The sequence below is a fragment of the Macrobrachium nipponense genome, chromosome 21, assembly GCF_015104395.2.
Source record: "Macrobrachium nipponense isolate FS-2020 chromosome 21, ASM1510439v2, whole genome shotgun sequence".
Taxonomy (NCBI): domain Eukaryota; kingdom Metazoa; phylum Arthropoda; class Malacostraca; order Decapoda; family Palaemonidae; genus Macrobrachium; species Macrobrachium nipponense.
This window is the reverse complement of record NC_087212.1, coordinates 43,830,408-43,846,263: the sequence shown is the minus strand read 5'-3', so window position 1 is coordinate 43,846,263 and position 15,856 is coordinate 43,830,408. Positions and strand designations below refer to the sequence as shown.

Here is a 15,856-nt window from a genome sequence, read left to right as displayed (position 1 = left end):
TAACTATGACTTGTACTTTTATTATGCAATACTGTACATCATTCTTGTAAAAAGTCTGCAACCAATACAAAACAAAGAGATTGTACTCTCGTGATTTGCAAGGGCCTATTGCTAAAGTCTTATCTATAAATGAACCAATTTCATATATGATAAATAAAAGCAAAAAATTGCACAAAAACGTATATATTCTAATAAGTGAAAGTTCAACTAAAAAGACTAATATAAACAAGTGTAATGAAAATACTTTCAGTTTTCATACTCTTTTTATATAAATTTTTACGCTTATTACAATAATGGAATGGATGAACTTTTCAATTTTACAGGAGATATTTTTAAATTTCGTGATGCAATGAATGAATATTTCACATGTATGAAACTTTGCCTTTATTATATAATGACGTGGTGAAATGGTGCAATGCAATCATCATGCATGACATTTTTTGTTTACAATCTGTTTCTCGCCATTGATAAAAACTTCCTATTTCAAAAATACCAAATAATATAGTAATAATAATAATACTGTAAAACTTATCACTAACAGATCATAACTAAACACACCACTTGGATAAAAATAAAAAGACCTTATTAGACCAACTTTTCTCGAAAAAGCCACTATTGCATAAAACGAAGTCCTGAGAGAGAGAGAGAGAGAGAGAGAGAGAGAGAGAGAGAGAGAGAGAGAGAGAGAGAGAGAGAGTTTTTGAACTACTGAGGTGATGAAACGAACCTAAAACTACAGAGGTAGGATGCGGTGCAAAAAAGGATTCCCTCCTTCCATGTTTCATCTCTGAGGACTTCCTAAAGAGTCCATTCATTTATTTGCTCATCATAAACTCTCAATGTTCAGTTTATTGTATCTCTGGTGTTTATGCTAATAAACATTCGGACTGAGACTAATTATAGAATTTACTGTCAACGTCTGAAACTTTTGAAACTTCAATATTATTGTAGTGAAGTCACTGATGTGCTACCCGAATTATAGTCACAGATATGTGACAGTAGTATGAATATGTATATGTATAAGTATATATCCGGAAACTGTTTAGTAAGAGAAATTATTCATATTTCTCTGAAACCATGGAATGTGTTACGGTTACAATGACTTTGTCAACATCAAACGTGAGTTCACGCGTGTAAATTTCAACATGGAAGATTTCAGGACAGAATCTGATAAAACTTATCAAGTGAGGTGCAGGAAGGTTTTAACCCTAAAAAGTACAGTTCTATACCAAACAGGAAACTACCAGAAAAAAGGGAGAAAAAAAGGAGTGGATTTTCCGAGCTGAGCGACGATGGGCATCTGCAAATCATTCTCTGTAGGCAACAGACTCCAGAAAAGATGGAAGGCTCCGTGATTAAAAAAGGTAGCTTTAAGGAAGATCTCACGGAGATATTGTTTATTAATGACATTTTCTAACGGAACTATATAACTATATATATATATATATATATATATATATATATATATTATATATGTATAAGGTGTTTACCAACTATTATGGTTGTAAGTGTTAGTTCCGTTGGACGCCATGTTTACTAGTACTAGGTAGCCCCTCGGTAAATTTCTCACAATATTCCTGTAAATTACTCGAATTACATCACCTATGCTGCATCATAACACACTTTCACTTATTGCTCAGTCAGAAAATATCATTAATAACCAATATCTCCGGGCATACACTTCCCCAATGCTGGAGGACGGTGAGGGACGTACATAGTACAAAGGAATGTGCAGTTTCAAAGGCTCGAAAAAAGACGCTGCAAAATAACATCGCCAACGAGAAGTACAGAAACGCCGTATAGCAAGAAATAGCTCCGTAACTCTCTACAGGAGACGCGTTGGTCATCTCAAACGGCCCATGGATGGTTGTATGAAGTGTTTCATAAATAGCTAATATGTACATTGCAGTTGAACACTAACATGTTACATGTGTACAAAAACACACTCACACAGTTGCGAGAACATCTTTTATACGTCACACGCTGAAATCATCCCCGGCTTGGCATTGCTGCCTCCTCAACATACTAACACACTAACGCTTCTCTTTCTCTTGTAAGATAATACCGCAAGACACAAAAGGGGTTACGACACACGTACACGTTACAGCGGATAAAAATCTATCGTACATCCAGCCTTTTCCTCGACATGTTGACTAGTTAGGGAACTGTTCGGTCTCTCGTCCAGCCGTTGTTTTTGGAGGAAGCGAAGCATAGCTTGTTTTGAAGACAGTTTCACGAGATGATGAAGAGGGAGGTAGTGTAAGAAAAGAGAAGAGAGGGAGAGAATGTGTGATCAAGGGGTGTAATGTGACAGTGCAGTAAGTAGTCTGATTGTGTGCATACGCTGCCTTCATAACAGCCCTATGCACTTTACACCGAAAGGACATTAATATGCAGCATATCAATAAAGCCCTACGTAGCAACAAGAATAGATACCTATTTCCCAGGTACACAATGACTGTATATTGACAATGATGATAACAATCATAGCAGCAGTGCAGCGGCAGCGGCGGCGGCGGCAAACTTGGTAAGGCGAAAGTCGTACGAAGAAAATGAAGAGAGAGAGAGAGTGAGTGACTGGGCTCTGGCTACGGTAACCAATATGGCTTGGACTGAGCGAATCGTGCAGTTTCTCCTGATGGGGGAGAACGTAGTCAATAAATAATCTCTTTCATTCTGGCCAGGAGGCTTCTTCCTCATTTCTTGATGTAGACGCGGCGACGGTCAGGCTGCAAAAGAAAGGAAATGGGTCGTAAGGGCTAGGTTTACGAGGGCGTTTATTGAAACTATCAATCTTGATGTGCACAATGCATTATAAGCAAACTACAAGGATATTCTAGAAAACAGTGATGTTTTAGAAAACGGTGCAATGGAGAGAGTGGCAAAAGGCAACAAAGGTCTTTTAGAAATCGGTGTAATAGAGAGAGAGAGAGTTCAGGAAATGGTGCGATGGAGAGAGAGAGAGAGAGAGAGAGACTACAAGGGTGTTTTAGGAAAGAGTGGAGAGAGAGAGAGAGAGAGAGAGAGAGAGCCAAACGTATTCGAGGAAAGACTTACGGGTAAGATGTTGAACCAGCAGGTGAGATCCTCGCTCACGCCCATGACGGCGCCTGCGTTGTCGAACTCGCCACAGTAATTGGGCGCGCTGAAGAGCGTCACCATGGACCTCTTCTCGAAGAACTGGTATCCATCCTCAACCACCTGACGGAAGAAGGGAATGACCGTCAGGTTTTTCAGGGACACGAGACAATGAAATCATCATGATTCTAAATGAATGTTATGCTATTTTTTTTATCTATTTAGTAATACATTTTTTCTTTTTCAATAAGTGAGAGCTCTTCTTTCTGTATTTCCCTTTACCATCTGATACTTCTCTCTAATGAATAGTACCATTATATTTTTTGGAAGCTTGAATGTCAAGTTAACGGCCCCTGTGGACTTGTTCCATATGAATATGGTTTATCTTCTTAATAATAATAATAATAATAATAATAATAATAATAATAATAATAATAATAATAATAATAATAATAATAATAATAATAATAATAATGGGAAAGTAAATCCACAGTAGTATGCCTGTTTGATTCTGTTATTTAAAATGTATACAGCAGAAAGTTTTCGATGAAGGTCATCGAAAGCTTTCTGTTTTTTGAATAATAATAATAATAATAATAATAATAATAACTTAATTTTTTTAGTCATTTTTCTATGACGGCAATGACTTCGAAGTTGCTTGAAAGGATTAGTCCTTGAAACACGCATTGTATGTTAATTATAAGTGAATGAAAATGGCGCATCTAAATGACTTGTTTATTCATTTTTCCGCGAAGACAATGCCTTCATTGTATGTTAATAATCAATTTATGAAAATTATATAATTGCGTGATAATAACAGATAATTCGAATGGCCCATTTAAAAAGGAGCTCTGGAAACAAAAATGAGAATTTGTGACAGACAACAATTAACAAATCACCAGCTTCCCTTCGGTCTTACGAGAAGTCTGTAAGTATTGCATTTTGTGTCGATATAGTAAGTTAGAGTGGAATATTATACTTCTTTATTTTAGTGACCTCAAACATGTAGCTTATATTTGTCATACCGTGATTATAAAGCAATCAGTAACATATGAAAAAATATTTTAGGCGATTTTCCAATAAAATCATTTTTAAAAATTGGCAAAAACAGAGAGGAAACTATTTATTTTCATAACTACAAAAAACGATTAATTCATTCGAGAGAGAGAGAGAGAGAGAGAGAGAGAGAGAGAGAGAGAGAGAGGAAAAATTACAACGATGTTTTAGAAAACAACGTTGCAATGGAGAGAGAGAGAGAGAGAGATAGAGACGCAAAAGACTACGAAAATGTTTTAGAAAACGTTGCAATGAAAAGAGAGAAAGAGGGAAAAACTTCAAGGATGTTTTAGGAAACCTTGCAGTGAAAGAGAAAAAGACAGAGAGAAAAAGGCAGCTCACCTGATGCGCCCTGACGACGAGGCTGCAGTCATGGTGTTCCAGAAAGGCCTTTAAAACGTCGCCTCCGAAGGTCCAGGAGACGCCCCTGTCATTCGGCGCCCAACCTCGTACTTCCTAAAGATAAAAAATGAATAAGAAAAATCAATGACGTGAATAAAAACTTAATTAGGTGTATGAAAACTCCCTCCCAGAGGATGTCAAGCAATTGGAACTTCAGAAGTTCAACCCTAATACTATTCCTCTTGCATTTTAAGATATTTTTATCTATTCATTAATTTATTATGCACTAATTTCTTAATCTTTTTTTCTAATGAGTGAGGTCTCTTCTTTCCGTATTTCCCTTTACCCCCTCTTACTTCTTCCTAATGAACACCATATTTCAAGTCAATGGCTCCTTTTGTGGGCTTGCTCCATATGAATATGGTTCACCCTCTGAATAATAATAATAATAATAATAATAATAATAATAATAATAATAATAATAATAATAATAATAATAATAATAAACATTTATCATTCACATGAATAAACGTAGGAGAGTGGAAAGGAAGACAGAGGCACTGAAAGTCAAAGGGGAAAGTCTATTAAACTAAATATTCAGTTGGGAAAGTGAGATGGAACTTTCTTCCTTGAGTGGCGCCATCTATACTGTTCATCTTAGGTCCTGATATAGTTTGTTCACCACAGAACTTTTCAAATTCAATACAGAGACCAACAGAACCTTTTTAAACTCTGAGAGAATCCTCAGCTGAATCTTCACTGCTGGTTAAATGTAATTCCAAAAAAAAAAAAAACATAAATTGAAACAGAAATGTTCATTATAAGTTCTGATTCGTATTCTGTTTAAATTAGGATTTTTCAAGTTCAATACGGAGATCAACAGAACTTTTTAAACGTTGAATGGAACCTCAGCTGAATCTTCAATTCTTGTTACCTATAAGTTCCACCCGCAATCCCCGCCCACCCCACCTCCCCACACCGCCAAAAAAAAAAAAACCGATACACGAATTGAAATGTTTATGTTAGGACCTGATTCTAATTCTGTTCACATTGGAACTTTTCAAGTTAAATGCAGAGGACAAAAAAAGAAATCTTTGTAGACTGAAAGAAACCTCAGCTCCATGAATCTTCGATCCTTGTTACCTATAATTCCCCGCCGCCCCTTCCCTCCAAAAAAAAGTTAATATAGAAAAATGTCAATAAATGTCAAAATACATGAAGTATTTTGACATTTTAGACAAGCAGCATATCTTACCTCGTCGGGGTCTGCCCAGAGAATGTCGACACACGAGCCCAGATTCGGGAACATTCAGCGGCCTCTCTATGGCGCGGATCTGAAAGAGATATTCATACATTCAGTCTCCTGAGTGAATACAATATTCCCCTTTCAAATGCAGTTGCTTCATCTCACTTTATGATAAATGTAATGGAAATAGGAGCGGTGCTTGATATATATTTTAGTAAATTTCTAGTAGTTTCTAGTAGGGTTGAGGATGGGCAGTGTGTTTCCCATCTCTCTCTCTCTCTCTCTCTCTCTCTCTCTCTCTCCCTATATATATATATATATATATATATATATATATATATATATATATATATATATAATACACACAGTATATATACGCGAACATATGAGCATATATATATGCGTGACACACACACATATATATATATATCATATATATATATATATAATATATATATATATATATATATATATATATATACATATATATATATATATATATATATATATATATATATATATACAGAGAGAGAGAGAGAGAAAGAGAGAGTGCTAAACCCACAAGTGAGGACACATCATTCAGCCCGACTTTTAAATGAAGCAAGAATCAAATACCAAGGACAAATACGGACGCAGTAAAGCAATCTATTAAAATGCAGACACGGAAACGTACAGTACAAGTACGGAGGCAGGACATTACCTGGTCAAGGCTCTGCAGGTCTGGCGACAGTCCACCGTGCATACATAGGATTGTGCCTTCTATCAGTGCAGCTGTGTGGAAAACAGATGATCGTAAATTAGATGTTTTTGAGATATATTGAGAATCAAAAGACATATTACGTATCTGTTATCGTGTTTATAGATGCTACCACTAATCAGGAATCAGACGTTTTTTGTGATAATAGATATGGAGAAGTGTAAGACATATTACGTATTTATTATCGTGGTTATAGATGTTGTTACTAAATAGTAAAATTGCGTTATAGTGTTGGCTCGATCTTATACGTACTGGTACAACAAAAGTACATTTTGTTGTTAATATAATTCAGATTAATATATATACATACTAACAGGCTATATCGCCTGAAGATTATACTCTAATTGATACCCATTTTGTTCTGTGAAACCCACAGGCGTAGATTTTAAAGCAAATGTAAAAGCCTAATTCTTAGGTAAAATTAAACTTAAACCAAAATAATAATTGTGTTAAAAGTAAGAGGACTTATCAATTTACAACCTCAGAAGTTTTACCAAAGATACAATGCAATCCTACTCTAAAAATAATTCTCCTGCTTAAATTATTTATTCACAAATCGATCGATTTACTTATTTTGTTTATTTTTTCTCTGATAGCTGATCTCTTCTTTCTGTTTTTCCTACGACCTTCCGTTATCTTTCAAAAGTACACCGTATTTTTTTTGGAAGATTTAATTTTAAGTCAATAATAGTCTTTGGTCCCTGTGGACTTGTCCCATATGAATAGGAATCCACTGAATAATAATAATAATAATAATAATAATAATAATAATAATAATAATAATAATAATAATAATAATAATAATAATAATAATAACTGAAAAATACTCGTAGTAGCATGAGTCTTGCAACGGAGAAACAAATCCACAGTTATGCATGGATACAAATATATCTATTTAATAATAAATCTCTATAGAGAGCTTTCTAGTATCTGAAAAGGGGAATCGAACAGATTCCCGAATGCTTTCTATATATACTTATTTTTTAATAAATTTTTACTCACCGAGAGGCAGACAGTTGAAAAGGTCTGTGAAAGTCTTCCATAGCTTCACGTTGTACCGTCTTTTGCACTCGTCATAAAACCCGTATATTCTGCGAAAGGAATTGACGCAATAAGTCAATGAAGAATGAGAGAGAAGAGTTTGGGTTAAGTATACTTGCGAAAATGCAAGTAAAGCAATTAGTGTTTTCAAGTTACTTGATGAAGGGGACTCTAATTCAATTATCACGTGCATTACATTCAAGAGCACGAGAGAGAGAGAGAGATCCTCTACTTAATGAGCTTACATAATGAGCGCTGTATTTCAGCAGAATTTGACATTTCTATTAAATTTAAGAGAGAGAGAGACCCCTCTTACCTGTTTATAGAAGCGCATTCATGGTTTCCACGGAGTATAAAGAAATTGTTGGGATATTTCACTTTGTATGCTAACACTAAACATATGGTCTCCAGCGACTGCTTTCCTCTGAAACGGGAAAGATATTGGGGGTAAGAAGAATTACATTTCACTTATAATTGATTTGTCGAAAGAATTTTTTAAAAATGTATTAAATAACTTTACAGATAAATTTTAAAGCTTCAATAAATTATTCAGATTCACAATGATATTACCAGTTGCTTCAAGATAATGGAACACAATATAAACTTTAAGCTTTAAAGTGAGAAAAATACTGTCATCTTCATACGAACAAATGCTACATAATTCGCAATTTCTTTTGTCTTTATATGAACAAATGCTACATGATTTGCAATTCCGCTCGACTTAATACGAAAAAATGCTACATGATCTGCGTTTTCTTTTGTCATAACACGAACAAATACTACGTGATTTGAGATCTTTTATCATAACACGAACAAATGCAACGTGATCTGCGATTCCTTTCCCCTTAATACGAACAAAAGCTATGCGATTTCCCAGAGAGGCTCCGGCTCACAGAAATCAAATGAAGAGGCCCCTAACATTCCCCAGGAGACTGGTCATCCCTCGTAGCAATCTATGATAGAGCCTCACCTATCAACGTAGTCTCCGAGGAAGAGATAGTTCTGGTCAGGAGGGTAACCCAATTTGTCGAAGTGACGAAGTAGGTCGTTGAACTGGCCGTGGATGTCGCCTATGATGTTCACGGGCGCTTCCAGCTCGACCAGAGTCGGCTGTTCCAGGAGGATCTGGCGTGCGGCTGCTACCAGGGCCCTGATTTGTGTCTCCTCCATCCTGATCTGGAAAGGGGGGTAACATGTGTGGTTAGGATACAAGTACCTTTATAATGTTACGTGAAATTATGAGAGAGAGAGAGAGAGAGAGAGAGAGCGGATGAGCTAGAGAATTATTTAGATACCGAGTCGAACATAACAATTATCGTAAATATTTAGAATCCAAGTACAAACACATACAATTATACATCAATATATATATATATATATTTTATATATATGTATATATTTATATTATATTTATATATATATTATAATTTCTAACATGCGACTTCGACTTCCATCAAAGAGAATCGCTTCATTACGTCTTTTAAGACAAGGCCGCTATCCCTGTGCCCTCTCTCCACAAGACTGCAACTCCCCACAGTCGTCTAAACTACACACTTCTCTTCTTAGGACAATAGAGACAAAATTAAATTTGACTGCAAACGGTCTCAAAATCGTCACCCCCGTGGGATCAATCTTGGGGTCTCTCATTGGTGTGTTCCGAGTATAGGTGTGCCGTGGGCCTCAAGGTGTTACCCTTGGGCAACTAGCGTTATGGAATTAGAATTGGAATACTAGATTTAAGTCTGATGCCAAGCGCTGGGACCTATAAGGTCATTTATCGCTGAAATGAAATTGACAGTAAAGGAGGCATGAAGGTGTAACAGGAGGAAAACCGCAAAGCAGCTGCACTATGAAACAACTGTTAGGAGGGGGTGGAAAGTAAGATTGTGGAAAGAGGATATGAACGGAGGTATAATAGAAAGAATGAAGGAGGTTGCAGATAGGGGACGAAGGGACGCTGCAAAGAACCTTGCCTACAGTGCACCGTGTGAAGTACAGTGATGGCAGCACCCGCCTACGGGAGCTAGTGTGATGGGAGACGACCTCCGTAGCCGGCTACAGCAGATTTATCATGCCTTCCACGACTACCACCTGAAAGCGTGGATTCCTTCGCGAAGAAAGCGCCACTGTTTTCCCTCAAACAGCGCAATTCCTGGAAAGCGCCAAGCTGGTAAGAGTTTATGACGTTGAAGCTTTGACGTCACTTTCGTGTGCCAATGGGTTCACCAAGGTCAGATATTTGGAAGGACATGCGTCGAACACAAATCAGGTATGCAAAATCCTAAGCCCCGATGACGACGCTTTGAATGAGGGTGTGACTCTTCGTGGCAGATCACGCAATGAGACGCTTCGGTGCAAAGAGTCATCTTCCTTCAGCACAACAGAAATGACTGATTAACTTGATTTCAGTGTAAGGGGCTTCTCATGACTGGCTTCAAGGCTTTGGAATATGCCAAAGTATACGACTTTGACAAAACCCTGAAACATAATTGAACAACTTATGAAAGACGACATCACCCCACAAATACGACCGAAGCTTGTGGTGCAGTTTCTCTCTCTCTCGTACGTACGAATAAGATAAACTGTGAACAAAGACTCTCGAGGTTGGAGCCCAGCATGTGACAGATATTTCACCTATGAAAAAATGAATGATGCATCAGGTGTAATTGGCTGGTGACGTCAACAAACCAGTTGCAGCCTTGGCTGGCGTACCTCAAGGAGGGCTTACGGGAGAAGGCCCAGCTGCAAGACTTGCATAGCCAATTGAGTAAACATAATCCAAACTGTTTTCTTTTATATAAAAACCTAAAATAGTTATTTATGTAAAAGTAACTTAGACGACTAACTGGATGTATGCTTTCAGGATAGTTCATCTGAAGCCTTGATGCCGAAAATATTCATGACATAACCCAACAAAAAAGGAATTGGGCATTGCCTTGCAAAGACACCTTTCACCATGAATGAATTACACCTAAATACGTACATTTTAGGAGCACTACCATAGCGCTCCTTCTCCATAGAAGAGAGGTGAGGGGGGTGGGGGTTAGTTAGCCTATGTAAGGCTTACAAATCAGAAACGAGGGAGTCTCTTTTCCAGGACGGCACATGAATTTCCATCAAGATAAAGTTGTATAAACAACTATAATTCCTCAGCGGATTCTCATGTACATAATCTTCCAATGAACATCTTTTTTTGGAAAAACTGTGGAAACTTGAGCCTGACTACCATAAAACACCATTTTCCCTTGCGTTCATGAATTTCCGTCAAAACTAAACTCTGTAGACAACAGAATGGTCCAAAGTATGGGCCGGATGACAACCAGAGTGACAGTTTGACGTGTTACACGCATGTCTCCCTCCGGCATTGAGATGTGTCCTCCGGGAATATCAATGATCCTCCCGAAGTTGGTTTGCGGCGACGCTGCAACGTCGATTAAACCGAGAGAAACTTTAGGTCCTTGGGACGGTTAAGGTACTAATCCTCCGCAGGTTACGCAATGTTCTCTTTGAGGAAAATTCATCAAGAGGAACTTCAGACAAATTAAAGGTAAAAGCAATGATTAGTTAACAATCAGACAACCTGACAGAAAGTCAGTAAGGAAAAAATATTATCAGATGGGGTGACAGAGAGAGAGAGAGAGAGAGAGAGAGAGAGAGAGAGAGAGAGAGAGAGATGCCTTTGACGTCGGGAGCTGAGAGGCGCTGAAAATTGGAAACGGAAGGAAAAGGGGTGTTCTTTGGATGGCTCTCGAAGATGAGAGAGAGAGAGAGAGAGAGAGAGAGACGTAACCCTCGTCCGAGCTGAATTCTGAATTAAAGTTCGCCGGTGGGAGCTGAATGGGAATGAAGAAGGCCCTCTCTGCTACCAGATGGAACAGGAACTTGACGAAGGGTGAAACCAGTCACAGACTTTTAATTCTTGTCTACCTGTTTCTGAGAAACAGACTTTAACACCAATGTTTTCTTTTTATTATTATTATTATTATTATTGTTGTTGTTGTTGATTCACGAGGTAACCCCTATTCATATGGAACAAACTTATAAATACGTATATATATATATATATATATATATATATATATAATATATATATATATATATATATATAAACGTGAATGCAACATAAAATTACAGTGACTCGTGAAAGCAGGGCACCTCGACAGCTCTCACAACCGAGCTATCTGCAGGAGACTTCACACCATCAAGAAAGCTAAGTGTATCACAGCACTTTTGTGCAGCCCAATGTGGGCTTTTCACAGGCCTTCTTTGCACTTCTCTACTGCAAGGGGAGGTGTAAATATCATAAAGATAATGACCCCCACCCCCGGACACCCCGAAAACCCATTGGGCGTAACTAAGGAAAGATTCTGAGAGTAGACGCACCAGCGAGCGATCGCGTGCTGTGGAAGCCACGTGGGTTTTAGCATACAAGGCTACATCAGTGGCCAGGCGCTATGCTACTTGTAGCTGACTTTATATTATGAATACGGAGATGAACTGCTTACGTTGTATTCCATATCTATACAATCATTTAATTTCGTTAATTTACGGCTATCGTAATTCACTTGTTATTGTCTCTCCGTTTTCTCTTATTCTGTTGATTTATTTCTGTTCTTATTAACTTTTTACCGTCTCCCAGCTTTCTTTCTTTTTTATTTATCTACCACCTCCAAGCTTTGTAATGCAAGCTGAATGTTTGGTTATTCTTAATGATAATAATAATAATAATAATAATAATAATAATAATAATAATGGTTGCAGGTCCACAATAATAAATCACGTGAGAGTTGATGGTCTTTAAATAAATATTAATAGCTTTCGAACCTTGTGCTAGGTTCGAAAGCCATTAATATTTATTAAAGACAAACAACTCTCACATGATATATTATTGTGGACCTGCAACCATTATCATCATTTTCGACACGGAAAACTGTGCCCAATAATAATAATAATAATAATAATAATAATAATAACTATACTCTGTTTTTTTCCATCTGTCCATCCGCCTGTGGTGGTTGAGCATGGTAACACTGCGTCCCGTGCTTTAAATAGTTAAGCTATGTGTAAGTTTTAGGTAAATAAAAGGATATCTTGGTGTAAAATTGCAACTGGAAAGTGTTTTAATAATTTACTGTATGCGAATATTCGTTAATATTCGAAATAGGATATTATTTAGAGCCCAGGACGAAGTGTTACCATGCGCAAACACCACAGGCGGATGGACAGATGAAAAAAAAACAGAGTATAGCTGCAAGAAAGGCCTTGAGGGAACTAGCACTCCCTGCCTTCAAGGCAAAGAAAGGGCCAAGCTGGGAGGAAGGTCTTCACCATAGAGGGAACCTGAAGAGACGAAAATCAAGATGGAGTTAGGGCGGGGGTGTTGGTGGTGTTAATCATGTGAGCACCTCATTCGTCGTCTCTCGCCCTCTCAATCAATGGCTGCATCCCGGAAGCTGAGGTTCTCTCTCAGTCCGTGTATGGAGAGTAAACAAGTGAATAAGGACATGCGTCTTCATTGGGCATTCCGTTATCATAACGTATTCAAGGTGTCATGCTGTCATGTGCGTCTGTGTCTAGTGTCCTGGTCTTGAGGGGGATATCTGCTGCTCAGCAGGGAATCCCTGCAGGTAATCTGATATTCTATAGGGACTCTGATACTCTGCAGGATCTGATATTGTTGCTCTGCATTGAATCTGATACTCAACAAGGATGTTGATACTCTTACAGGCGGTCCGATACTCTGCACGGACTCTGATACTCTGCAGGGATTCTGATACTGATGCTTTGCAGGGAATATGATACTCTGTAGGGACTCTGATACTCTGCATGGACTCTGATACTCAGCAGGGAATCTGGTACTCTGTAGGGACTCTTGATACTCTGTAGGGACTCTGATACTCTGCAGGGAATCTGGTACTGACGCTCTGCAGGGAATCTGATACTCTGTAGGGACTCTGATACTCTGCAGGGAATCTTGATACCCTGCTAGCAATGAGAACGAAAGGAGATACGAAGTGCATTGTACTTTAGACAGGAACTGGCATAAAATATTCAAATTTTCCTTGGACGTGAAACTGAGAAGATCCTTGGAAGCTTCCCTAGTTTTTAATCCAGGGACTTTCTTGTCTGCATTCCTGCCTTCTCAATGGTACATGAAATAAGGAGAGAGAGAGAGAGAGAGAGAGAGAGAGAGAGAGAGAGAGAGAGAGCAAACACCTTCATATTACATAAATGGAAAAACCAATATTAATCCCCAAAACAATATACAACAAAAGGAATACATCTAAAAATCAGAAAGAGAGAGAGAGAGAGAGAGAGAGAGAGAGAGAGAGAGAGAGAGAGAGAGAGAGTTACAAAATTAGAATGTCTCAAAGACTTGTTAGTCCATCTGAAGAGATATCGTGTGAGATGGAATCATATCAGCTGATTATGACAAAATCTACGGGAATTCAAGTGAAAATAAAGAATAAAACCTTTCACCAAGTAACTGTAGATTAATAGTGAACAATTCACAGCTCTTCTATGTCATTGGTACTCGCTAACGAAGTCCAGGATAATAGCAGAACCTCTTACATATCTACTATATGGAACAGATTTCAATGACAAAGGCACATATGGAGAGACACGCTTCTGCATTAGATGAATTCGACAGGGTGTCCTTTATGTATCGCAATTCCTCGGCCAGTACTTCCTGAAAGCTGATATATATATCGAAGGCCCTTTGGCATAGAAATAAACGCTCGACTATCAGGAAGTTTTGGAACAAAAGTCCCCCGTAGGGGGCGGAGGGGTAGTGCCCTCTGTGCACCTCATACGGTGCAATGCAAGCGTTACTTTGCGGCAGCCCCCCCCCCCCCCCCCCCAACCCCCCCCCCCCCCCCCCCCCCCCCCCCCCCGCAACTCCCACCCCCCGGCCCCTAGCTGCAACCCCTTTCATGTAACCTTTCATATTTTTTCTTCCCTCTTACTTTCCACTCTCCCCTAAAAATTGTTTCATAGAGCAGCTGCCACGTTTCTTCTTGTGACACCGTTCAACTCTCAATTTCCGTTTCAACGCTGAATGATCTCATGGGCCCCAGCGCTTGGCCTTTGGTCTAAATTCTATATTCTAGCTAGAACAAACGTGGTTGGAAGTTTTAGAAAAAGCGTAGAACTGAGTGTCACATGGGTAATTTATGCTCGTCCACTTTTCCTTGTGTCTATTTTCTCTTTACACTGCTTGCTGGAAACGTTCCTGTATCTACCAATGGCAACGGGAGCCTTTTAGTGTGCAGTGGCACAATATTTCTCAGCGGGTTTCTGTCGCAGTTGAAAAATACGAAAGTTAGCACTGAACTTTCATCATCTGTATTCCAGCCGCGGCGCCTTGACCTAAGAGGCAGGCAACTAAGGATCGTCCGACGATGACGCAACTATGTTGGTCAAGTTTCTCGTGTTTACGAAATCCACAACCTCCCTCTCCTTATATAGCACGAGAATGAGTTAGAAATGGAAAAAAATTAAGAAGTGTCACTGAGCGGCTGAGAATAAACAAGAAAACGGAGGAGTTATGACGCCAAGAAATCTAACAGGGGGAAATAAATGTGCAGAATTGGGAAACTTTCCCATTACAGGGCAAAGGAACGTTCCCTTCCATCCAGACAGCAAGACTTCTAAGTTACGATGCTCTGCTAGTTTCCACTCTCTCTCTCTCTCTCTCTCTCTCTTCATCAAGGCAATATATACTTGAAGGGGAAGGGAAGACGATAACGAGAGGAGGAGGAGGAGGAAGGGGAGGGGAGATTACAATGGAAAAGGGGTATACAACTACTAACGGAGAATCTGCGAGTGCCTTGTGCAAAGTGCTATCGGACTTACGCTCCATCCTCTTCTCCTCCCCCCACAGACACACCCCCTACCATTTCCTCCCCCCTCGCACACAAACAAACAAACAAACGCTAGAATATTATTATCATCATCATCATCAAGAGAGAAAACTTTCGCCAAATTGTTTCGGACGATAATCTAAGATGCCTGCAAAGTTATGAATGCGGTTCGTGCGGCCTCCGGGAAGGAAAGCTCTCAGTTCGGGGTGGGGCGAGGGAGGGGGATAATGATAATTAAATGTGTTGCAGCAGTAGAGGCGCCTTCTGCGCCTTCGTCTTGTCGCCGCAAAACATGATAATAAAAGCAGGGGGGGGGTGGGGGTGGCCAATTCCCGCGTGGCTTGTTTTTATGTTTTTGGCGACAGCCACTAGGTTATTATCATATCTTGCCATGCTTATATATATATATATATATATATATATATATATATATATATATATATATATTCTATTCTTCTTCTTTTTCTTCTT

At 38.7% G+C, this 15,856-nt stretch overlaps 1 protein-coding gene across 1 annotated transcript in view; it reads right to left on the bottom strand.

Moving 5' to 3' along the window:
* Nucleotides 1–15,856, bottom strand: part of LOC135197983 (serine/threonine-protein phosphatase PP1-gamma catalytic subunit B-like) — a 37,475-nt gene continuing 21,619 nt past the window's right edge. The window contains 9 exon segments of the mRNA XM_064225300.1: nt 1–2,729; nt 3,058–3,201; nt 4,477–4,590; nt 5,732–5,758; nt 5,760–5,810; nt 6,423–6,493; nt 7,482–7,570; nt 7,837–7,944; nt 8,491–8,696. Of these exon segments, the coding sequence (XP_064081370.1) occupies nt 2,697–2,729; nt 3,058–3,201; nt 4,477–4,590; nt 5,732–5,758; nt 5,760–5,810; nt 6,423–6,493; nt 7,482–7,570; nt 7,837–7,944; nt 8,491–8,696 (843 nt within the window). The 3' untranslated portion in view covers nt 1–2,696.